Here is a 24,931-nt window from a genome sequence, read left to right on the forward strand (position 1 = left end):
TATATATGAGATACTTTCTAAATAATGACTGTCGCTTAACGTATGCTGCCGTAATTGTAAACAAACAGTTATCCTTTATGACCAATGATGTCAAACACATATTTTTTGCAGAAACGTCAATTACTTCTTGATGCAAAAACTTATAACGATAAAAATATTTTAAGAAATAAACAAATCTAAATCTCGTTTTCATATTTTTTTAAACAAAATATATTAAATAAAAGTTTTTTGCCGGAAGGTTTTTTATTAACCTCAATACAATTTTAAAAACTGCGTCAAATATTTTTCTTAAAAAAACGAAGTTAAATTTTTAAATATTCAACAAATCATGGTGGTTATTTTGAGAAACATTATTTAAATTAAGATTTTAACATTATTGAAATGATTAATCGATTCCCGAAACAAAAATAAAAAAACAAGAAGAGATAGAGAAAAAAAAACGCCAAAAATTTTGTAAAACATAAAAGTAAACAATTTTTGATGTTTGTTTTAATTATTTTTTGTGTTAAAAATTTATATCTCTCATTAATTGTTTAACACGACAAAACTAATAATAAATAAATAAAAAAAAACTTTAAGTACACACGTCATAACAACTTTAGAAATAAATCAATTTTATTAGATTTTTTCTAAACTAGATATATAAGATTTTAACATGATTAGTAAAACTTTCCAGCGGGTTATGGGTTTTTTTATGAGGAATTAAAAAGGGGATTTTTCGAATAACCAAAATTTTACCAAATACTAATTTTTATAAAAAGTACTTTACAAATACATACCATATAATTTTCTATTTAGGAAGTATATAATTTTATTAATAGCAATCGCTAGAAATTAACTATTTAGAATTTAGCAACACGTATTGGAATTAATGAGCGTTTTTTCGCTTTAAAACCATTGTTTTCAAAACAAACAAAAAACCAAAATAATACGTCATTTAAACATGACATAATTTAATTCTTAATGATCTCTACGCCAACCAAAAATATATCGATTATACTATTCTGTGTCTTGCATAAAAAATTTGTGGGTTTTTATTTAGACTAATTTTTTTTATCTTGTTTCGGTCTTACAATTACATTTTTTTTGTTCAAACATTAGCAACTAAATTTATATACACAAACTTACCTACAATAATAATCGTCACTAAATAGACAAATTGTTGACAGTTTTATTATAATTTATTTTTATTATGTAATTTGAATATTTATGTTTATTTCTTTGTTTTTCTGTTATATTTATAAAATTGCATTTCTGGCAATTTTTTCATTTCATTTGTAGTTGATAATTACCTTATATGATTTGTAGTTTAAGGTATTGAATTTTATATTTATTTATAAACTTTGAATAAAAACCACATTTAATGGCAATTAGTCAAGTTTTTTTTTCATTTTAGTTCAACTTGACCCACTAGTGTAGTAGTTTTTATGTTTTAGTGCTTTTTAGCTGAATTGTGTTGTCATGTATTCAAACACTACTGTGGTAACACTTTGCACAAGAAAGAAAAAGGGTTTTATTGTTGTAGTTGCTGTGTCATTTGTCAATTACAGAGATTTTTTATTGTTATTGTTGTTTTTATTGTTATTATTTTGGAAAATCACTTGAAGACAAATGTTAAGAAGACAAAGGCTGCCAGATTTGTATTTATATGGAGATTAAAGCAAATTTGAGGTATAACATTTACATTGAAGGGTTCATAAAGGAAATAAAAGAAATTGAACTTAAATTTTCTATAAATAAAAAATTTTATTGAGATTTTTTTCAAATAAAACAAAATTTTCAATCCCAAAAAAATCGTACTCGTTCTAGTTTTGCTTTGAGATTAATGATTTTTCTAAGAAGTTGTTTCTGACCTAGTATGTGGTCCATTGAACTACTGAAGTACCAATGTATAACTAGTGCCACATTTATACAAAATTTACTATTAATATGTAAAAACAATCTCAATTTCCTTTAAATTTTATTGAAATTTCGCAAAATGTGTTCTTTAATAAATAAAATCATGGAAAATATACTTTCCCCTTTTAGGAATAATAAAAAGCCTATTTCTGGCATTCCTTCCTATTCTATGTCTATATTTTCTTACTATAAAATGTTATTACAATAAATAATAAAAATCAGAAATATACTTTATTATTATAGTTTATTTACTTAACGTAAACAAAATAAAAAAAAATCAAATCTTAAAATCTACAATTGTTTATAACCTCTTTAAGTAATTTAACTGTCAATATAAAAATTGCGACTTTTTATTGGTTGTCTAAGTGATTTTAAGTTCTATTATACTATTCAAAACTTATGTAGTTTAGTTATTTTTTTTATAACATCCTTAGAAAATGTTGCCTAAGATTCTTTATCTAATCTATATTAAAACATACAGTGGGGTTTTTTTGTTAAAATAAATTTTTCATAGGAAGTCTTTTTTAAGTTTTCGAAAAAATAAATTTGTAATCACTCGAAACCATCATCATCAGCTTTTATAGTGTTTATTTTCATTCAACCCGATACCTCTTTTTTTTATTAAATGGTGAGTTTCTCGAGAGAGGTTTTTGAGTGTCTTGTCTGTAGTACTATATAAGTCCGTCAGTTTTGTCTATCCCATGCTAATGACTCGTGCTAAGTAGAATCTTGAATTTTATACATTTGTTTTGTTATTGTTTATTTGTAGTAGTAGTCTTTCGTTGTTGTCATCGTCTTTGCTGTTGTTGTTGTTGCTATTGCACTCGTATGTTTATAACGGACCAAATTACCACAATACTCGTGTGTTTACATTCGACAAATTAAGAGACTACACGTGCATGCTCTACAAACAGTTAATTCGAAAAGAAAGTGTTTGAAATGGAGAATTTGTATGTCATTATCAAATGAAATTTATCGGAATTCTTTAAAATAGAATAATTAATCTTTATTTCTTTATAAATAGAATTTAATCAAAAAGTTTTCAATATAAGAAAACTTTAATTTATCGTACATTTTTACCAAATAGTGAATCTTATCGCATATTTTCACTTAATAAGGAAGTTTATTGAAATTTTTTCAAAAATAGAAGAAATTATTGAGAATTTTTCATCATTTTTTTTTTTAATTTTCTACTTTTATATTCATTTGATGTTAATTTATATTTAAAAACAGTCGACTTTTTGTCTTTTTCGACATTTTCCAACTTTCTTTTATTGAATACTTTTTAAATATTTATGTTACTAATGAAAATACGTATATTTTATAAAGTTTTTTTTTTAATTGGAGGCAAGTACTTACCATACTCGCTTACAAATAACTACTTATATAAATACTTACAAAAACGAAGCTAAAAATTGTTTTGTTTTAACAGACAGAATACGAATCTGGGTCTCTTGTTCGTTCGTTCGATGTGTTACAGCTTTACTGCTTAGGAAAAACTCAAAATAATGAATGTACTTGCATATCTGATTATATGTAAGTCATTATAAGAGTACTTAAAAGTAAGGCAGACGTTATGTAGTAGTCATTGAAAAGTAGTAACAAGTAGTTTTACAAGTCATTACCGAGTTTTTGCTGGGTAACTGCCAAACTGAACTGCTATTTCGAAAATAATATACATATAAAACAAAACTCTTTCATCTTTCAAATAAAAAGATTTGATGTAATTTTTTCATATTTTCCAAAAATTTCTAAAAAAAAATCCGGGAACTAAACTTATAGAATCTACTGATAACAATTTTATACTTTAAACAATTAAACATATCTACTACATACTTTTCACTCGCACTGTACTATTGCATAAATGATAATTTCTTAAATATAATTGTTTATATTAAATACAAAAAAAAAAACTCAATTTGACACATTGTCTGTCTCTAAGCTGCAGTGAAAAAAATACGAAAATTCAGGCGGCAACAAAATTCAAATGACACAAAAGATGACGTTTAAAATTGTGTAATCGTCAACAAAATCTGAAAAAATCTAAATACATACATAAATATGTATATACGTTTTTTATAACATTTATAAAGATTTTGCGTCTTTTTGTGTTTTTTTAATTACCCAAAAAAAAAAAAAAACTAATTGAAAACTAACAATTTTTATTTAATCTTTATATGCATAGAGATCGAAATCTATTTGAACAATAAAACACCACTAAACATGATGATTTACTTCCCCATTTCATGATGTTCTGCTGAAATCACAGCAACAATTTGTTTGTATTTTAATTATTCAAATTAATTGCTTGGGGTTCTTTTATTATTTACTGATTTTTTAATAGTTGTTTTTTTATTATATTTTTGTCTAAAAAATTAAACAACGTAAATAACAAAAGTCATTAGTGTGTGTTTTTTTTTAATTTTTTAGAAAATCAACGGCTTTTTTACATTTAATTAAAAGAATAGCTAGATAATAATGGACAACTTTTATTTTAAAATACTCATGGTTTTGAGTAATTTTAAAGCTTAAAACGGGTACATATTTATTGGATTGTCATGTATCTGTTATCCAATAAGATCATCTTTATAACCGGTTCATTATTGTTGTTTTTGCCCCATACAAATCCAAAGTCTTAGGTTTAAAAAAATCTAATTTTTATTAATTAAATTTTTCAAGGATTTTTATAACCTTCAACTTCATGAGGAGAAAAACAGGTTACGTATGTGTGTTGTAATTGTATTCTTATAGTCAAAAACAGAGAAGGAAATTTGTGTGTGGAAAATTTAGCAGCGATGGGAAGTAATAACTTTGTGAATGACAATCTCTAGGAAAGGATTTTTAGTACATTTTAGCTTAACTTCAATTTCTATAGTTATTATTTTATAATGAAAATGTTAACGATCAATAATACTTTAAATTGACCCCTGATTTTAATAGGAAATTAATTTGTATTTTAATGTTTCATTGACATTTTTAAATTAAATTGATTGATTGTTTTAATTTGTCTTGAATAAAATTAAAAGTTAAAAAACATTTTGTAATAAAAAAAAAAACATGTAAAAAATATTACAAATCAAGTTTTTAAATACCTCAAGGCATAATTTTATAAATTAGTTTAAAAAAGTATTTTATTTGTTTCATTAAAATAATTTAAACAAATACACAAGGGAAACAAATTAAAATAAAAGGTTTTTAAAGAGTGAAATCGGAATTTAATTAAAAAAATTTTGTTTTTTTTTTTTTAATAAAAAATCGGTTGCCATATTACTGACGATATCGAACTCCTAAAATTTACTGATTTCTTTTTCGATGTCGAATTCCACAGGTAAAATTGGTCCATTAGAAACACTCTTCCATCCATATTAGCCCTTGTCCGGAAAATCAGTTTATTTTGTTAACAAATGTCTGAAATATGATTTGTTCTAAAATTTAATCACTTTAAAAGATTCTAAGGAGTTCAGCCCATTAAAATTTAACATAAACAATGTTAGATTGGTCCATTATAAACCCTCTCCCATTCATATTAGTCCTCATCCCGAAAATCTGTTTATTTTGTTAATAAATCTATGAAATATGATTTGTTCTAAAATTTAATCACATTAACCGTTTCTATAGAGTTTAGTAGATTGATATTGAATATAAACAAGGATAGATTGGTCCATTATAAACCCTCTCCCATTCATATTAACCCTAATCCCGAAAATCTGTTTATTTTGTTAATAAATCTCTGAAATATGATTTGTTCTAAAATTTAATCACTTTAACTGATTCTATAGAGTTCAGTCCATAATTGATGCAAAACAATATACTCGATATTGTCATAGATTTCGTTATAAATAAGATTTATATACTCATTCCTTTGCAAATTTTTTGTGGTTATTAGGATCCTGGACCTCGTATTAAAACATTTTTCGAAATTTTTGACATATGTATGTATATGTTTAACGTTAACATAATTCAACATAAATCTAGTTAATGATAATTTGTAGAGCAACGCTCAATAATGAAAAAATAGATATTGATAGCGAAACGATTTCAGTCAATAATTTAATAGATTTAAGTACTTATTTTAAAAGTTTTTCCTTAGAATTTTAAGTTTTTATATGAAATGTTGACACGTGATTAAAGTTTAACTAATTCTTCACTTAAAAATAAAATAATAATTGTATATTTAACAAATATAAGTTATTTTTGGCTGTCTGCTGTTTACAATAATAAAATACAATGTTTATTTTATTAAAAAAAAAAGATAATACAAAACTTTTACAATTAAACAAAATTTTGATAAATGATTTAAAAGAAAATACTTAAATATATTCCAACTAAAGATAAACTTTTTTTGTAGAAAAAGATAAATAATTTCTATCTGGCAAATATTATTTTTTTCACACAAACTTTTTTCACAAAATTTCCATTAAAAAAAACCTTCGAGTTGTAAAAACTCATAAAAAAAATTTTACTCATTTAATAAAATCTTATAAGAAATAGCTATTTAAAAATGCACATTTAACCGTTTAACTGCTTTAGTACAAATACCTACTACAGGTACAATAAACCCCCAAATATGTAGAATTTCTTATCATATCAAAGTGTAATAAATGTGACAATAAACAATAAATTCAAAACACAACTACTACAAGTTACTTACTTACCAACACTTGTATTTCAAAACAAATAAAATAAAAAAATCTTTACATAAACGACGCTGCACAGTGGTATAGGAAAAAAAAAAGAGGGAAATAATTCGGTAACTTCTAAACGGTTAATCCGATTTTAATGAAATTTGGTATGCACAAAGAGGAGGTGTTGTCGAGTTTAGGTTTTGAATTTGGACCTTATAGGCCAACAAATTAATTAGGGAAAACTCAACATCTTTTAGAAAATTTACCTAGCACTATTATTTTCATCCATATATGTAACAAATTTAAGAGTTAACCTTATGGATGAAAATAATAGTGCTAGGCAAATTTTCTAAAAGATGTTGAGTTTTCCCTAATTAATTTGTCACTTAAAAAACATTAGGTAGGCATGTTATATATCAATGGAAAGGTAATTTTGTCTATTTTTCAAAACTGTATATAATTTTTGAAAATTAAAAAATTCGCGGAATACTTTTTTTAAAAAAAATTAAAAAATGTTTTTTATTCAGTTTTTGCGAAGATACAAATTTTTCAAATTGCAATAAAAATTTTATTTATGAATATTTTTTGATGAAATTTTACAGTTAGGTAGATTTTTTTACTCAAAATCCAAAATTAAATAAAAATTTTGAATTTTCTTATTAGAAATCCCGGAATTCCCAAAAAAGTTTTAAAAAATCCCAAAAATGGGATTTTTTGGTTTTTTGCCTATTATATCCATACCAGGGGCGGGGTTATCGAAACCCGTTACAAAATGATTAAGAACTTATTGGGTCATATAAAACAGGTCACTATAATTTGATATCGACTATGCGATTTGAGAATTTTTGCTCAAAATTTAATTTTCCATAAAAAATAGGGTTTTTTTGGATGGACCTGGTCCCCTCGGTATCAAAAATTTTTAGGTTTTGTTTCATTTATCGTATTTTATGTAAAGTCAGCTTTCCAAAAAGTATAAATTCTATATACATCTTCTTAGAAACTTTTTAGATAACTTAAAAAGAAAAAGATACTTTTTTCCCAAAAAAATGACAAAAAATCGCCTTTTTTTAATTTTTTAAATTTAAATGCCTATAACTTTGGACTCAGTCATGATTTTTACATAATTCTTTCACTGCTTGGTATATAAACTTGTTGTTAAGCAAATAAAAAAAAATGGCGAAAATCGGAAATATTTGGACCTGCTATTATCAAAAAAACTAAAGTAAGGACGGTAAAAATTTTAAAATTTTAATATTCAAATGCGAATATCTCCTAAACTATAAGAGATAATTTACTGCTACGACGACATTTTTTATAGTGCTCGATGAGGAGATTCTATATACGAAATTTTTTTTAAATCGGAACTCAAATGAAGAAATAGGATCGTTTTAAAAATTTAACATAGCCGAGGTGTCCTAATTTGAGGACCCCCCGCCGGGCCCCTGGTTGGCCTATAAAGTCCAAATTCAAAACCTAAACTCGACAACACCTCCTCTTTGTGCATACCAAATTTCATTAAAATCGGATTAACCGTTTAGAAGTTACCGAATTATTTCCCTCTTTTTTTTTTTCCTATACCACTGTGCGCTGTCAAATTTGGGGTAATTTAAAAATTATTGCCTCTTAAAGGCTTTGTCTGTATTTATTAAATGTTTAAATGTTTGTTGTTTATAACGAGCTTTTTTATGACAAATTATATTTTTAAAATTTCGGGGGAAATGGTATCCACAATGTTGTGGTAAAATAATAAATAATTTAACATTAAACAATAAATTGTTTATTATGGTAGGTTTGTTTTTATCAGAAATATTGTTTTGAAATGCTTAAAATGAACTTGTAACTTATTTACCTACTAATGTCATTCAAAGTTGTCACTTTTTGTCGATAAGCATCAAAATATTTGATTAATACTCTTGCTCAAAAATGTTTGTTTACTGGTGTAAAACACCCCTTATAATAACTACATATTTCTATTACATATAAAGCAGTGATCGTTTTTTCCACCTCCTTCTCTCTTTTTCTTTCATTTACAATCAATTCAACTGACCCCCACTACATTTGAAAAAAAACTCTTATAAAACAAAATATTTTATTCAGTTCCTGATTAAAATGTTGTTGTTGATCGATTGCTATGATTCATGACCACTCACTAACTTGTGTGGTCATAAATGTCATAAATATTTCATCTGCCTTAATAAAAGTATTAAATGACAAATTGAATGGAAATTTATTTGTGACATATTGATTATTGCAAAATTATTGTTTTAAATTGGAAATTTCGAAAAGATTGTTTTGTTATGGTTTATTATTTGACGCTTTTTAATGACGTTTTAAGCAACAGATTATTGTAGTTTTATTTATTTAAACATTTATTAATTAATTAATTGATTGCAGTTTTACTGTGAAAAATTTTAAAAATATTCCTATATTAGTGTATTAAATTTTAGTTAATTAATTAATAATTAGTCTATAGTTTCGATTATAGTCTAGACAATTGTCTCGACTACAGATTGTTCTCTAGTATATAGCCAAGTCTTGCCTATAGTTCTGTCAAGAATATAGACTAATATAATAGATTAGTCTATATTCTTGAGTTTAAATTAGTCCATAGTCTTTACTGTAGATCATTCTGTAGCCTTGATTATAGATCAGTTCGTAATATTTACTATAGACCAGTCTATAGTATTAACTATAGATCAGTCTATAGTCTTGGCTATAGATCATTGGATAGTCTTAACTATAGATCAGTCTATAGTCTTCACTATAGATCAGTGTATAGACTTGACTATAGATCAGTCTATAGTCTTAACTATATATCAATCTATAGTTTTTTCTATAGATCAGTCTATAGTCTTGACTATAGATCAGTCTGTAGTCTTGACTATAGATCAGTCTATAGTCTTGACTATAGATCAGTCTATAGTCTTGAATATAGATCAGTCTATAGTCTTGAATATAGATAGTCTTGACTATAGATCACTGTAATCTTGACTAATGATTAGTCTATAGTCTTAACTATAGATTATTCTGTAGCCTTGATCATAGATAAGTCCGTATTTTTACTATAGATCAGTCCGTAATCTTGACTATAGATAAGTCTATAGTCTTGACTATAGATCAGTCAGTATTAACTATAGATTAGTCTATAATATTGACTATAGATCAGTCTATAGTCTTGAATACAGATCAGTGGATAGTCTTAATATAGATCATTCTATAGTCTTGACTATAGATCAGTGTATAGACTTGACTATAGACCAGTCTATAGTCTTAACTATATATCAGTCTATAGTCTTGACTATAGATCGGTCTATAGTCTTCACTATAGATCGGTCTATAGTCTTGACTATAGATCAGTCTGTAGTCTTGACTATAGATCAGTCTATAGTCTTGATCATAAATGAGTCCGTATGTTGACTATAGGTCTGCCCGTAATCTTGACTACATATAAGTCTATAGTCTTGACTATAGATCAGTCTATAGTGTTGACTTTAGATCAGTCTATAGTCTTGACTATAGATCAGTTTGTAATCTTAACTATAGACCTTTCTATAGTGTTGATTGTAAACCATTCTATAGTCTTGACTGTAGACCATTCTATATCAGTTTATATATAGTCTTCACAATAGTCCGTCTATAGTCCAATCTTAAGTCCTGAATAGTATAGTCCAAAGTCACGACTATAGTATAGTCTAGCTTATAGTCTCTTCTTGTTTTCTAGAGAAAACTGCAAGATCGTTTAATTTTGTATAAAACTGGCTGTTTTTAATTACATAATAATATTTGTCCAAAAGGTTCTTACAGAAAACATCCTAAAAAATTTAATTGCATTTTTTTAACAAAAACTTTTTTTGAAAGTTTGTCTTTTTTTTGATGACTTCCAAATATCTCGACTATTTTTCTCTATATTTTCTTCATCTTTTTCATATTTCTAGCCATCTCAACGGTCCGGTGACTAAAGCCCTCGAAATTGTTACGAAATATTAAAGTAACAAATTGAGTTGAAAGCTTAAGAAAAAACAAAAAAAGCTAAAAAAAAAAAAAACAAAAACAACCAACCCATGTACACAAGTCTACACTTAAATACACTACACCACAAAAATAAACACACACTATTTAGTTTAAATAAATAATTAACATGTAAACAAAACGCTAATAAATTTAAAAAACCAATATAAAACGTATATAAATTATAAATAATTTAATAACAATAATTAATTAGTGGTAGGTTTATTAGCAAAGTAGTTATTATAATTTAAATTATTTGAAAAAAAAAAATAAAACAACTACAAATTGTGTGATATTTTATTTAAATATTTTTTTGTTTGTATAATTTAACCTTAAATTCCTTAAAAACGAAACATAAATTCTAAATGTAAATTAATTATTTTGTATGTTGATACTCCTTCTAATTACTTAAATAAAAAAATTCTACCTTAATTTAAACGCTCTACTTATTTTTGTTAATCTTAATTTTTTTCTAATTAATTGGAATCTTTATATTACTTTAAGTTATAACTGTTTCTTTAGTTTAATTATTTTAAAAACAAGTTCATTTTTTACCAAATGTTTATGTATTAAAGCATAAGTAATAGATTGATTTTTGACAGCTGTCATGTAAATAATAGTATTGAACAAAACTATAGTAAAGTTTTATTATTACAATATATTTTTATTATTTTGTATTTATTTCTATTTTGCAACTTAAAGTATTATTATACAAAAAGAAAACGCATTCCTAATTATACATAATTATTTTTTTTTTATATATTTTAATTAAATTAATTGAAAGCAAGCAGCAACAATGCAAAATTTCATAAATTATTTAAATTGTATTAAATAAATTTAAAACTAAAAAATTCTTATACATAACACACATTATTGTAAAAAATTATAAAAAATAATTTCAATTAACAAAACTAATAACAAATTATAATAATAATAAAAAAAACAAAAAATTAAACATGTCGCTCAACGGTAAAAATGCAGATGATGCAGCAGCAGCCCAGCAGCAATTAGAAAATAATAATTATTACAACAACAATAATGACCTTAAAGATACCTCCTTTACACCTTCCTCCACAACGACGGTATCGGGAGCAGCATTGGCTACAGAGCATACACCAACTCCGCCTCCTCCTACGTCATCAAGAAGTTTGGCAGACCACAAATCAGATCATAATAATACTTCTAGTTCTAGTTTTATACACATTCCACCTCCCCCTCGTTCAACTCATACTGCAACATCTGCAGCAACAGCGCCAATTGCAAATAGTGAGAGTATGAGTACCACTAACAGCTTAAGTAGAAGATCATTAGATGTTCACACATTAGATATACATGAACCACAACAACAACAACAATTACACAGTAATAATGTTAATAATATTAACAACAAACAACAACATGAACAACAACAACAGCCATCAACACCAACATTATCAACAAATTCGAAATTAAACTCTACAACACATGAATACACCAGTAACAATGGTGTGCCCCATGGACACTATCGTAATACATTACCACCTCAAGATGATAATTTTAAATTATTTACTATATATGGAAATGGTGAGTTTCCCCCACTCTCTCCCTCTGTCTCTATCTCGATCCTTCATCATCCCGTTAAACATTCTTTTACTCTAACTTTAACTTCTATTTTTGTTGTGTTTTCCATTTTCGTATTATTAAAAAAGATTTTTTAATTTTTTAATATTGTATAATACTGCTGCCGAATAAATGCTTAATTGGCATCACCGATCTTGGCGAATTCATTGTAAAGTGAAGTCTATACTTCAATCTGCTTTATAGTATTAACATTAGACTACACGTAGTTTATAGTCTGGACTATAATCTGTACTTGAGTCTAGACTATAGTCTGGACTATATTCTCGAATAGTCTATAGTTTTGTTGAATTCTCTATTGTCTTCTATGATGCCAATAGTTTTATTTAAACCTGCAAATCGCCAAAAAAAATCTTTAAGACCTTTTTAAATAATAATTTGTTTTTCCCAAACTTTTTGTTAAATTTTTCTACTACAAATTTGTTCCTCCTATTTTGTTATTCAAAATTTGTAAATGTTTGTTTTAAAATTTTATTTTTAAGAAATTCCTAATCAATTTGCACTTCCCTAATTAAGAGTGTTTGAATGTCAAACCAATTTGCAATTGATTATGACACCCAGCCATCTCCCTACTCTTTCTAATTCTCTTTTTATAAGTATATACTTTTTTTTTATAAATTTATTTAGTATTTTATTTATTTAAACTACTACTTTGTATAAGTACATATTTTGTAATATAATACTTTTGATATTGTTTTTAAATATTTATAAAACAGGACACCACACTCTCCCACTTTAGCTTTCTTTCATGTAATTTATTTTTGTTTACACTCTTTTAAACACAATTGTAACGGCAAGCGTAGGAGATTAAACATATGACCAAACAAAACCTTATTACAAGACTGTATTAAGACAAATTTGTATATTTTTGATGTAGAATTTTGTTATTTCGTTCGATATGTAATATAAATATAATGGAAATTTTAATCGATAGTAATAGTGGCTGATTTTGTTCGTAACAGCTGTTTATTGTTTACAAAATTAAGTCAGATGTATGACACAACATGTTAGATTTTTTTATGTGAACAAAGTTGTCAAACTAATGGATATTAATGAATATTTGTATTTCTTTAGCCCTTTTAATAGTAAATATTTCAGTCTAGTTTATGTTTTAATATTTTAAACTTGCTTCCCATTTCAAAATTTTGTAGTGAAAGGAGTGAAACCAATTCCAAAAAGACAAAACATATTGCATGCGTTCTGGATCTATATAATTAATAAACAATGCAATATTTCGTTACAACTTCTATTCTTATACTATTTTATACGATATCGGCAAAAAAAATATATAGCATTTGAAAGGTATTTGTCAGTAGAATTCTATAATTTGATGGAAATACATAGTTTAACAAAATTCAAACTGGACTAATTCTGGAGCAAATTGAATTCTGACTTCGCATAAAATTATATATGGACGTAGGGTTTTTAAAATCTATGAAGCTTTAATAAATTAAGCCAAAAAGCCTTTAAATTATATAACTTTCATAATCACCATATAATTTAACTTCTAGATGCAATAAGCAGAAATGCAGACATCTACAGAATTTGCAAGTGCACCCATTATTAGAACCCAACAAAAGCCCAAAAATTTAAATCCTATTATAATTTGTTTTTATTAAAATTTTTATAAATATGATTTAATTAAACTATATCTTACATCTTCTCAAATAAATCATTCTTTTCTCATAAAGAGTCCCGTAAAAATAACACTTCTTCATTCATAATCTCTACACTTTATTTGACACAAACAAACCTCTGCTCTACACTTATTACAATAGTTTTCGTTAAGTGTAAAATGTACCACAACAAAGTAATGTTAGTGATGGACTTTTTTAAAAACTACAATATTATTACTTCTGTAATCGATAAATAGCAGTAGCATTAAAATTATAATTTAAAGATGAACAATTTTAATAAAAGTTGGAAATTTGTTTAACAGTCTAATGTTTTCTAAAACCCAATGAAATCATGCAATTTAATTATTTTTTTTTTTCGTTGACTTTTTTATTTGAAATACTTTTCAACAAAGCGTAACGTGTGTATATGCGTATGTGTGAATAATGCAGTTTTCATTATTTTTAAAAATATTTATTTATGAAGTAAAAGTAATTATACACTTCTTTTTTAAAGCAATTAATTTTCAAGTTTAAAACAATTTTATTTTGAATAAATATTTATAATTAGCATGTTTATTTTATTATTAAGCACAATGTTTAATAAAAATATTTACAGTATTATTTATACAAAGAACTTTTTTAAACTAATTTCTTAACAGTTTTGTTCTTAAACTAAACTTTTTTTTTTAAATTAATAGTCTAATTAATTTCTGTTTGTTTTTCTCTTTTCTTTTTGGTATTCCCATTTTCTTTTTTTTTTATAGACACCGACAATGACAAATTGTCCGGTTTACCACATTCTACAACCGGTTCATTAAGCTCTATCATCACGACGTCCATAGCATCCTCAGAACCTGATCCGGGAGCGGGCAGCGGTGGTGGCAATGGAGGCGGCGGCGGTGGTCATGATCCCTCAAATAGTGTAGATGAAAAAATGGCCTTAAATCGACCGGGTATTAAACAGGAAAAATGGTCTTCGATCTTAATACAAGTGTCTATACCATTCTTTTTGGCTGGCATAGGCACAATAGGAGCTGGTATTATTTTAGGTAGAGTAGAGGTGAGTGATAAAAAATACATAAAACTAATTTATATTAAACAATTAACAATTAAATATGTTTTTTAACAAGTAATTTATAAATTTGTTCCCATAATCTATCAGTTTTTATTTTATCTTTTTTAATAATTAAATAATTGTTTTTTTGTTTTTGGCTTAAAATTGTCTATACTATTTTGAAAATAATAAATAAATACATAGAAAATTCAATGACATTGTAAATAAAAAAACATGACATGCATGCAATTATTAATAAGTACCTTCAATTTAATAATTCAATTCTCTCTTTCCCACTTACTTTTCAAAATTAATATCTTAGAATTGGAAAAAATCATATTAAAAAATATAGATTTTTTATGTTGCTTTGTTTGGATTTGTTAATAGATATAATAAAAAACTTTATGGACAAGTGCCGTCACTAAAAATCAGTTAAATTGTTGAAAATTTATAATTTGCCGATAATTTTTTGAAAACATTTTTAACTACTAATAATTCTGTGATTGTTTTTTATTGTTTGAAGTAATTGCATTTAATACTTGTAACACTCCAAATTCTGTTAATATTTTAAATATAATTTAGATCGGACTTCTTTTTTGAAAAATATTAAAAATTTCCAAAATTAGACTCTTAATCAAGAAAGAGCTGAATTAGAACTGAACTAGGTCTGAACTAGAACTGAACTAGAACTGAACTAGAACTGAACTAGAACTGAACTAGAACTGAACTAGAACTAGAACTGAACTAGAACTGAACTAGAACTGAACTAGAACTGAACTAGAACTGAACTAGAACTGAACTAGAACTGAACTAGAACTGAACTAGAACTGAACTAGAACTGAACTAGAACTGAACTAGAACTGAACTAGAACTGAACTAGAACTGAACTAGAACTGAACTAGAACTGAACTAGAACTGAACTAGAACTGAACTAGAACTGAACTAGAACTGAACTAGAACTGAACTAGAACTGAACTAGAACTGAACTAGAACTGAACTAGAACTGAACTAGAACTGAACTAGAACTGAACTAGAACTGAACTAGAACTGAACTAGAACTGAACTAGAACTGAACTAGAACTGAACTAGAACTGAACTAGAACTGAACTAGAACTGAACTAGAACTGAACTAGAACTGAACTAGAACTGAACTAGAACTGAACTAGAACTGAACTAGAACTGAACTAGAACTGAACTAGAACTGAACTAGAACTGAACTAGAACTGAACTAGAACTGAACTAGAACTGAACTAGAACTGAACTAGAACTGAACTAGAACTGAACTAGAACTGAACTAGAACTGAACTAGAACTGAACTAGAACTGAACTAAAACAGAACTAGAACTGAACTAGAACTGAACTAGAACTGAACTAGAACTGAACTAGAACTGAACTAGAACTGAACTAGAACTGAACTAGAACTGAACTAGAACTGAACTAGAACTGAACTAGAACTGAACTAGAACTGAACTAGAACTGAACTAGAACTGAACTAGAACTGAACTAGAACTGAACTAGAACTGAACTAGAACTGAACTAGAACTGAACTAGAACTGAACTAGAACTGAACTGAACTAGAACTGAACTAGAACTGAACTAGAACTGAACTAGAACTGAACTAGAACTGAACTAAACTGAACTAGAACTGAACTGAACTAGAACTGAACTGAAATAGAACTGAACTAGAACTGAACTAGAACTGAACTAGAACTGAACTAGAACTGAACTAGAACTGAACTAGAACTGAACTAGAACTGAACTAGAACTGAACTAGAACTGAACTAGAACTGAACTAGAACTGAACTAGAACTGAACTAGAACTGAACTAGAACTGAACTAGAACTGAACTAGAACTGAACTAGAACTGAACTAGAACTGAACTAGAACTGAACTAGAACTGAACTAGAACTGAACTAGAACTGAACTAGAACTGAACTAGAACTGAACTAGAACTGAACTAGAACTGAACTAGAACTGAACTAGAACTGAACTAGAACTGAACTAGAACTGAACTAGAACTGAACTAGAACTGAACTAGAACTGAACTAGAACCCGAACTGAACTAGAACCAGAACTGAACTAGAACCAGAACTGAACTAGAACTGAACTAGAACTGAACTAGAACTGAACTAGAACTGAACTAGAACTGAACTAGAACTGAACTAGAACTGAACTAGAACTGAACTAGAACTGAACTAGAACTGAACTAGAACTGAACTAGAACTGAACTAGAACTGAACTAGAACTGAACTAGAACTGAACTAGAACTGAACTAGAACTGAACTAGAACTGAACTACTGAACTAGAACTAGAACTGAACTAGAACTGAACTAGAACTGAACTAGAACTGAACTAGAACTGAACTAGAACTGAACTAGAACTGAACTAGAACTGAACTAGAACTGAACTAGAACTGAACTGGAACTGAACTAGATCTGGCATAATCCAAAACAAAATACTTAAAACTTTTCTATTTTTTCCCAAAATTTCAGTTTAAAGCAAAATTTTGAGTTTATTTTATGTTTGTGAAACAAATTTATACAACAATGTTTATACCTAGAAACAAATAACAATTAATAAGTTAACAATTAAATTTTCTTCCAGAAATGGCGTGTATTTAAGTCTGTTAGTGAATTGTTCATTTTGGTTCCCGCCCTGCTGGGTCTCAAGGGCAATTTGGATATGTGTCTGGCCTCACGTCTCTCCACACAAGTGAATTTGGGTAATATGACGGGAAAGAAAGAGGTAATACGTATGATTGTGGGCAACATAGCATTGGTGCAAGTGCAGGCCACTGTGGCATCATTTCTGGTCGCTATGTTTGCGGTATCTGTAGGCGCTGCCATGGATGGTAATTTCTATTTTGAACATGTTATGTTATTGACGGCGTCGGCAATGTTTACGGCGACATCGTCATGTTTTGTGTTAGGTGAGTTTACTTTATAATTATTTCTTTGTTTAAAATGATTAATTAATATAAAATTACTTTTATATTTATTTTTTTAGACTTTGTATTAGTGGCTGTGATATTATTATCTCAAAAGTATCGTTTGAATCCTGATAATTTGGCAACCCCCTTAGCTGCCTCCATAGGTGATGTGGTTTCAATTAGTTTGCTATCGTTTATTGCTTCGATTTTATTCGATAACATAAGTGAGTAATTGTCTAAATATTTTTAATAAATTTAATTGTAGATAATATTGTTGTAATAATCATGGGACAGAATTTTTACTACGACTTAGGTTTTGCCAGCACTTTAAAACAAATTACTGAACTAGCATTGAACTGAACTAGAACTAGAACTGAACTAGAACTGAACTAGAACTGAACTAGAACTGAACTAGAACTGAACTAGAACTGAACTAGAACTGAACTAGAACTGAACTAGAACTGAACTAGAACTGAACTAGAACTGAATTAGAACTGAACTAGAACTGAACTAGAACTGAGCTAGAACTGAACTAGAACTGAACTAGAACTGAACTAGAACTGAACTAGAACTGAACTAGAACTGAACTAGAACTGAACTAGAACTGAACTAGAACTGAACTAGAACTGAACTAGAACTGAACTGGAACTGAACTAGAACTGAACTAGAACTGAACTAGAACTGAACTGGAACTGAACTAGAACTGAACTAGAACTGAACTAGAACTAAACTAGAACTAGAACTGAGCTAGAACTGAACTAGAACTGAACTAGAACTGAACTAGAACTAGAACTGAATTAGAACTGAAGTAGAACTGAAATAGAATTGAACTAGTACTGAATTAAAATAAACTAGATCTGGAAAAGAACCAAACAGGAATTGAATTAGAAATAAAATAAAACTGAACTAGAATTAAAATGGAACTGAGCTTGAACTAATATTTATTAAATGTTTCTTTATTTTTCTCTTCCAGAAACTCATTTATGGATAACTTATGTTGTAGTGGCCTGTTATCTGGTCTTGTTACCAATGTGGGTAACAGTTGTATTAAAAAATAAATATACACGTCCTGTGCTCAAGAGTGGTTGGGTGCCAGTATTATCGGCCCTCTGTATTAGTGGGTAAGTTGTGCTAGTCGCAAATAAATTTAATACCAATTTTTTAATTTGTTTATTTTTTCTCCTTTACAGTTTGGGTGGTCTGGTGTTAGATGCTGCCGTCGAAGTATTTCATGGTTTTGTGGTATTCCAGCCCATTATCAATGGTATTGGTGGTAATTTGGTATCGGTACAGGCTAGTAAAATATCAACAATGCTGCATCAAAGTTCAATTATCGGCATTATACCACCACATACGAAAATATTCGAATGGCCCTGGAAAGCTTTGTTTAAAGGAGGTAAGTTCAAAGGAGATGTTAATTTTATTACAATAGAATTATTGAATTTCTCTTCTTAATTCCAGTGCCCTATGCTAAAACTGCTCGCTTATTGATTGGCCTGTCAATTCCTGGTAATATATTGTTTATATTTGTAGCTGATTATATACACATGTCTCAATCGACAATAACCTGGGCATTTGCTCTCTCATATTTGATTGCCAGTTTGATACAGGTAGATTACTTTTAATAATATTTTTATATTAAAACATGCTAATATTAAATTTGTATCTTTATAATTTTAGTTAATGCTTCTTTTGTATATCGCCCACATAATTGTACATGCCATGTGGAAATGGAAAATCGATCCAGATAATTCATCTATACCTTATCTTACAGCCCTGGGTGATTTATTGGGCTCTAGTCTTTTGGCCTTGGCCTTTATATTCCTGTTATCGATTAACAAGGAATATGGCGCTGGCTTGGATACTTTAAATGCTTCAAACTAAAAAAAGATTGATTCATATTTCTGTCTGTATGTGCTGTGATTTGAAAGTGAAAGAAGTATAGAGAGAGAGTTGTCTTCTAATTTGCCCCCACAATGATTTTGTCATTCTTAAATCTTTGTTAGGGCGAGAAGATAAATGCATGTACTATTTTAATTGCCATAAATAATATTTTAACAAAAAACTAATTACAAAAAATACAAAAAAAAAAAATACAATAAACAGGGTTGTAAGTTAAATAGTCAGTCAACGACTTCTAATTACTACTGCTATATTTAACATACATACGTACTGCAGTTAGAGTTAGTTTAAACAAAAAATTAGAGTATAGAGTTGGACATGTTAAGATTTTATATGTGTTATATAAAATGCTAACAACAAAACAATAATGATTAAAAGTTGAATGGTCGAGACCAGTGTTTAGTTTAGTTTCATTCTCCAGTGTACCTTAATGGATTTAAATTTAGTAATTATGTATGTATTTTAATTTATTTTAAATGAAATTAAGTAAATTACCTTTAACTTTAAACCTATACCCCTTCCCTCTCCCCCTAAAGTCCTTCCTTTCCCTTTAATGTTGTAAAAAACCTTTCATCCCCCCTAAAATAAATATGTATGTGTTTATTTAAAATAGTAAATTTAATTTGATAAAGAAAATAAAACAAAAATACTTAAAATTAAAAATAAAAAACGAAACAAAATTATAATAATTTATGTGTAAATAAATTGAAAAGTTAATCAAGAAACAAAGAATGTCTGAATTTTTAAGTTGAAGAATGAAATTGTTATGGTTCTACCAAATCGATTAAGAGTTTGAAATTTTTTTATTAGTATAAAATCGTTTTTTAAATCTGAACTGAACTAAATTCGAATAAGAACTGAACTAGAATTGAACTACAACTGAACTAGAATTAACTAGAACTAGATCTGAAGTAGAGCCGAACTAGAATTGAAATAGAACTGAACTAGATAGTTGATTTTTATCACGTCATGTTTTAATCTTGTTTTGAATGAAGTTAATTAAGCAGTAGGAAAGTTGGATCAACGAAAACGTTCATATTAAAAAATTTAAAATCAAATTTAACGTTCATATTAATATTTTAACACCGTTTAAAGCAAAGTGGTTAGCATACTTTTAGGTGTTGACAATATCTATAAAAGAAAATTATTGTATCATAGCACACAGCTTTTGTATATAAGAAGTAAACAATTTTGCCAACCACACACACTACAGAGTTGCCCTAAAGAACGCCGTCAAATTCAAAGCATTTTGTAAAACAACCGCCAATGCATTTTTTGTAAACAAATAAATAAATATAAGAAATTTTATTAAAACAAAATGCAGAGACCTAGAAGAACCTCAGAATTCCAAGAAGATGCTATTGGTATACGGCGTCAGTCGAGGTGAGTGATAAATTAATCAGCAAGAGAACTCTAAAATACATAGAAATTCCTTTTCAACAGAGCTCAGGCTAGAAATACTCTGGCTCCTTCTCCTTGTGGAAGTGCTGTAGGTACAAATGCCGTTGGAACAGCAGGCGGTACAGCTAAGAAATTTAGCGCCAGGTAGTCATTTGAAAAATTAAACAAACACTTTACAATAAAACTAATAATAAACTATTTCAGACAAAGTCGCATTGCCGTACCATCACGCCCTTCTTCCAGTGACCGTGGTGGAGGAGGCTCCATCAATCCCTATCTATCCGTGCCCACCACTAATACACAAAGAGGTACAACACCACAGAAAACTCCACTGCCTAAAACCACCGCTAATCGCGTTTTATTTACCGCTGAAAAACAACGTTCTGGCCAGACTGGGAATTCGGTGGCTTTGCACAACGACAAAAAATGGGTGCAAGAACAAACCCAACGTATAACAGAACATTTACTTAACCAAGGCACATTGGCTGGCGGCATAAGTACCGACTTTTTAAATCGTGGCCTAAGGCAAATGTCTATTAAACAATTTGTAGCCATTATCAACCATTTCCTAGGCTATATCTGGGGCAATCGCTATACTGTAGGCAACAATCACGTAGAGGATATAATAAATATTTTGCAAAAGCTGCAATATCCTCATCCGGTAAACAAGTCTTGGCTCAAGACACCCAATACTCAGCACTCATTTGGCAATGTAATTGTTTTATTTGATTTTCTTATGGATTTTGTTCCTTGCACAGATGAAGTCGAAAATGAGGGTATATATTTCGAATTAAAAGAACCCGAAGAGTTAAGTGCTTCAAAAATGCAAGAAGATCCTTTTCATATGCCCGATTTGGAATTCCAACAGCAATTGCTGAAAAACTCGGAGGAGGGATTTATGTTGTGGGACAAACAGAAGACCGAGGAATTCGATAGTCTCCAGCTACAAACCTGTAATCTGCTAATACAAAAAAATACTGGCTTGGCCGATATAAAAGCTGTTGAAATGGAGGTGGAAAAATTGAAAGATACTTTGAAATCTCTGGAAAAAGAAAAACCTCCAGAGGATAAGGAAATGCTGAAAATGAAGTCAAAACTAACGCATGAATTGAAAAGTCTACGTCGAGAAACCAAAATTCTACAAGATGAATGCGAATCTAATGAAAGAGAACTAAAGGATTTGAATTCTCACAAACAACTCACGATTAAGGATGTAGACACTATAGAAATGGATATTAAAAAATTGCACGAAATGCTTAACTCACAAACTTGCACGGTGGAACAGCGCAATCGCATGATAGACGATATTATGCAACACAAACAAATGCTGGCTATACAGGAGCGAGCAGTAGAAGATCTTCAGAATCGTTATCATAATCAACAGATTTTGCGTTCTAAAGCCCTTAAGCAATTTAACGATCAAATCGAAATCTTTAATGCTCATATGAGAGAAGTCAAATTCTCAGAACTCTTGAAAGGCAACAATGATACTTCGCTCAACGAAAACAATCTGCAATTATCTTTACGGCCCGAACAAGCCGAGTTGGATAAACTAATACCCTTGTTGCAACAAATCAATGAAGAAGCCAAGCTTTATATACAAACAAACAAAAAGAAGATTTTCCAACTGCAAGAACATTGTAAAGCATTAACCACTGATATCGAGGCAATATTACAGCCCAAACTAATTACTTTACGTACGGCCAATAACACTAATATTGAGAACTTACAAAAACTTGTGAACGTCTTTCAACAGAATGAATGTAAAATGCGAGAGAAAATACTTAAGTTGGAAGAGGATATAAGTGCAGCCGACAAAACAATCGAAGAACTACAAACGATTATTAAACATAAGAATTCCCTGGTGGAAAAAATGAAAGCCGATAACGAACAAACAATGCAGGATGCTGAACGCAAGCATGGTCAGTATGTGGAACAGAGAAAAGCCTTTTTGGAAGCCTATGAAAAAATGTTAGATGAATGCATACAGGGTGACGTACTGCAGCAATTGATACAACAGGTTGAAGTGCAAGAACAACAATTGGAGGTGTTAAGAAAAGATTTTAATAAGAATTAATTGTAATCAAGTTTATTTTCAATGTATTTTATATGAAATGATTAGAGTTATGCATTTTTAATAAATATTTGCATTGCTAAAAAATTTTAATAAAATTTATTTTAATTCGTTAGCAATTTTTAGTATTTCAGTATTTTTTTTTTATTTTTTTTTCTAAAAAAACTAGATATTCACCCCTACTCACCATTACGATAGTGTTTCCGCATTCTCCTACCTAAGTATCGATAATATTCAGTAAAACGAATATTTTGAAAAATTTCAAAACGATTGGATTTTTTCGTTTTATTTGAGTTTTATTTAAAAAAAGAAGAACATAAAAGAAAAAACAAATTTCAAATAAATACAGAAACAAAATGAAAACTTACGTTTTTTCTTTGAATTTTTTAAAATTGAAGTTTCATTTTATTTCAAATCTGATAATGTTTTTTTTGATAATCATACAAATTTTAATTTTAATTTGTTTTGAAATAAAATTTTAACGACTTCTCTCATAGTGTGTAGTAGGGTTCCATAGTTGAAACGAAAAGTCGACTTTTCGACTTTTTTCATTTAGTTAAAAGTCGACTTTCGACTTTTTGCATTTTATGAAAAGTCGATTTTTCGACTTTTTTCATTTAAATAAAAGTCGACTTTTAGACTTTTCGACTATAAGTATTTTATAAATAGTCGACTTTTTGACTTTTTCCGACTTTTTTCGACTTTTCGACTTTTTTTCGACTTTATCGACTTTTTTGACTTTTCGACTTTTTCCGACTTTTTTCGACTTTTCGATTTTTTCGACTTTTTGACTATTTTCGACTTCTTCCTACTTTTTTCCGACTATTTTTTGACTTTTTTCGAGTTTTTCCGACTATTTTAGAGTTTTGGATTTTTTTTCCACTTTTTTAAAATGTTTGACTATTTTTGACTTGTTTCTACAATTTTCGATTTTTCGACTTTTTCCGACTTTTTTCGACTTTTCCGACTTTTCGACTTTTTTCGACCTATCGATTTTTTTCGACTTTTCGACTTTTATTCACAAAGTCGACTTTTCGACTTTTTTCACAGACGATAGTCGGGTTATCGACTTTTTTGGAACAAAATAGTCGACTTCGACTTTTTTCGACAAAAAGTCGATTGTTCGATTATTCGAAAGTCGATTTATAGAACCCTAGTGTGTAGGCAGCTTAAAGAAGTAAAGTAAGAAAAAGAAGAAGCAATTCCATTTCGTTTCATTGCTTTACGATTATGTTGAGTGCCGGAGATTCAAATCGAAATGCAGAATATCAGAGCTGCCAAACGGATAATATTTAATTTTGAGTTGAAATGCAGAATAGTGGTGCAAAAAATAGATATGAGCAAAATTCGGAAAACATTTTTTCAGAATTTTTAATATATTTTGTAGGTAGGCAATGTTTGATATAAGTAGGCGCATATTTCTTTTGATATATTATATCAAACGAAAGATATTTGAAAGACCTTTTATTAGATATGCAATTATGTCTACGAAAAATATATATTCGAAATGTGTATATTTATATCGGAAAATATGGAAATTTGTATTCTTTTTGAAAAGTTAGAAAAGAATATTAAAATTTAAAGAAAACATTTCTTAAAATTAAAAAGAAAATATGTGCAATATGTTCCGAAGTGTTTATTTGCCAACTATTCCTATTGAGTTTAATTTCAAAAACGTAAAATTTTAATAAAATGTCATAATTTTTGATTTAAACCAATTTATTTCCTCCAAACAGCTAAAAGTTCCAAATTTCATAATCAATCGCTTTTTTGGCAATATAAAGTTAACAACACTTACTCTAACGG

At 28.3% G+C, this 24,931-nt stretch overlaps 2 protein-coding genes across 5 annotated transcripts in view; both read left to right on the plus strand.

The window, feature by feature from the left end:
* LOC119605973 (solute carrier family 41 member 2) overlaps positions 1 to 20,042 on the plus strand; it is a 64,464-nt gene extending 44,422 nt beyond the window's left edge. For 3 of the 4 annotated variants that reach the window (XM_037959332.1, XM_037959333.1, XM_037959331.1), the window contains 7 exons: positions 14,530 to 14,825; positions 17,424 to 17,748; positions 17,826 to 17,972; positions 18,722 to 18,869; positions 18,939 to 19,144; positions 19,210 to 19,358; positions 19,429 to 20,042. In XM_037959332.1, coding sequence (XP_037815260.1) covers positions 14,530 to 14,825; positions 17,424 to 17,748; positions 17,826 to 17,972; positions 18,722 to 18,869; positions 18,939 to 19,144; positions 19,210 to 19,358; positions 19,429 to 19,632 — 1,475 coding nt within the window. In that variant the 3' untranslated portion in view covers positions 19,633 to 20,042. Of the gene's footprint in view, positions 1 to 10,459; positions 12,096 to 14,529; positions 14,826 to 17,423; positions 17,749 to 17,825; positions 17,973 to 18,721; positions 18,870 to 18,938; positions 19,145 to 19,209; positions 19,359 to 19,428 lie in introns of all 4 variants that reach the window. The other variant, XM_037959330.1, reaches the window with a different exon arrangement.
* An 821-nt stretch (positions 20,043 to 20,863) lies between these two features.
* LOC119606000 (probable E3 ubiquitin-protein ligase bre1) lies at positions 20,864 to 23,218 on the plus strand. Its single transcript, XM_037959360.1, has 3 exons — positions 20,864 to 21,033; positions 21,094 to 21,195; positions 21,256 to 23,218. The coding sequence occupies exons 1-3, from the start codon at positions 20,969 to 20,971 to the stop codon at positions 23,126 to 23,128; spliced, it is 2,040 nt and encodes a 679-aa protein (XP_037815288.1). The 5' UTR covers positions 20,864 to 20,968; the 3' UTR covers positions 23,129 to 23,218.
* The last annotated feature ends 1,713 nt before the right edge of the window (positions 23,219 to 24,931 follow it).

Source organism: Lucilia sericata, unplaced genomic scaffold, assembly GCF_015586225.1.
Source record: "Lucilia sericata isolate MDLA Ls3-8-SP2 unplaced genomic scaffold, ASM1558622v1 Contig000544F_arrow, whole genome shotgun sequence".
NCBI classification, from domain to species: Eukaryota; Metazoa; Arthropoda; class Insecta; order Diptera; family Calliphoridae; genus Lucilia; species Lucilia sericata.

What these genes read in the sequence shown, in the direction of transcription:
- LOC119606000 (XM_037959360.1), top strand. Translation starts at nt 20,969, where the DNA reads ATGCAGAGACCTAGAAGAACCTCAGAATTCCAAGAAGATGCTATTGGT. An exon ending in GGTATACGGCGTCAGTCGAG is followed by an intron (nt 21,034 to 21,093) that starts GTGAGTGATAAA and finishes CCTTTTCAACAG; the next exon opens with AGCTCAGGCTAGAAATACTC. An exon ending in GCTAAGAAATTTAGCGCCAG is followed by an intron (nt 21,196 to 21,255) that starts GTAGTCATTTGA and finishes AAACTATTTCAG; the next exon opens with ACAAAGTCGCATTGCCGTAC.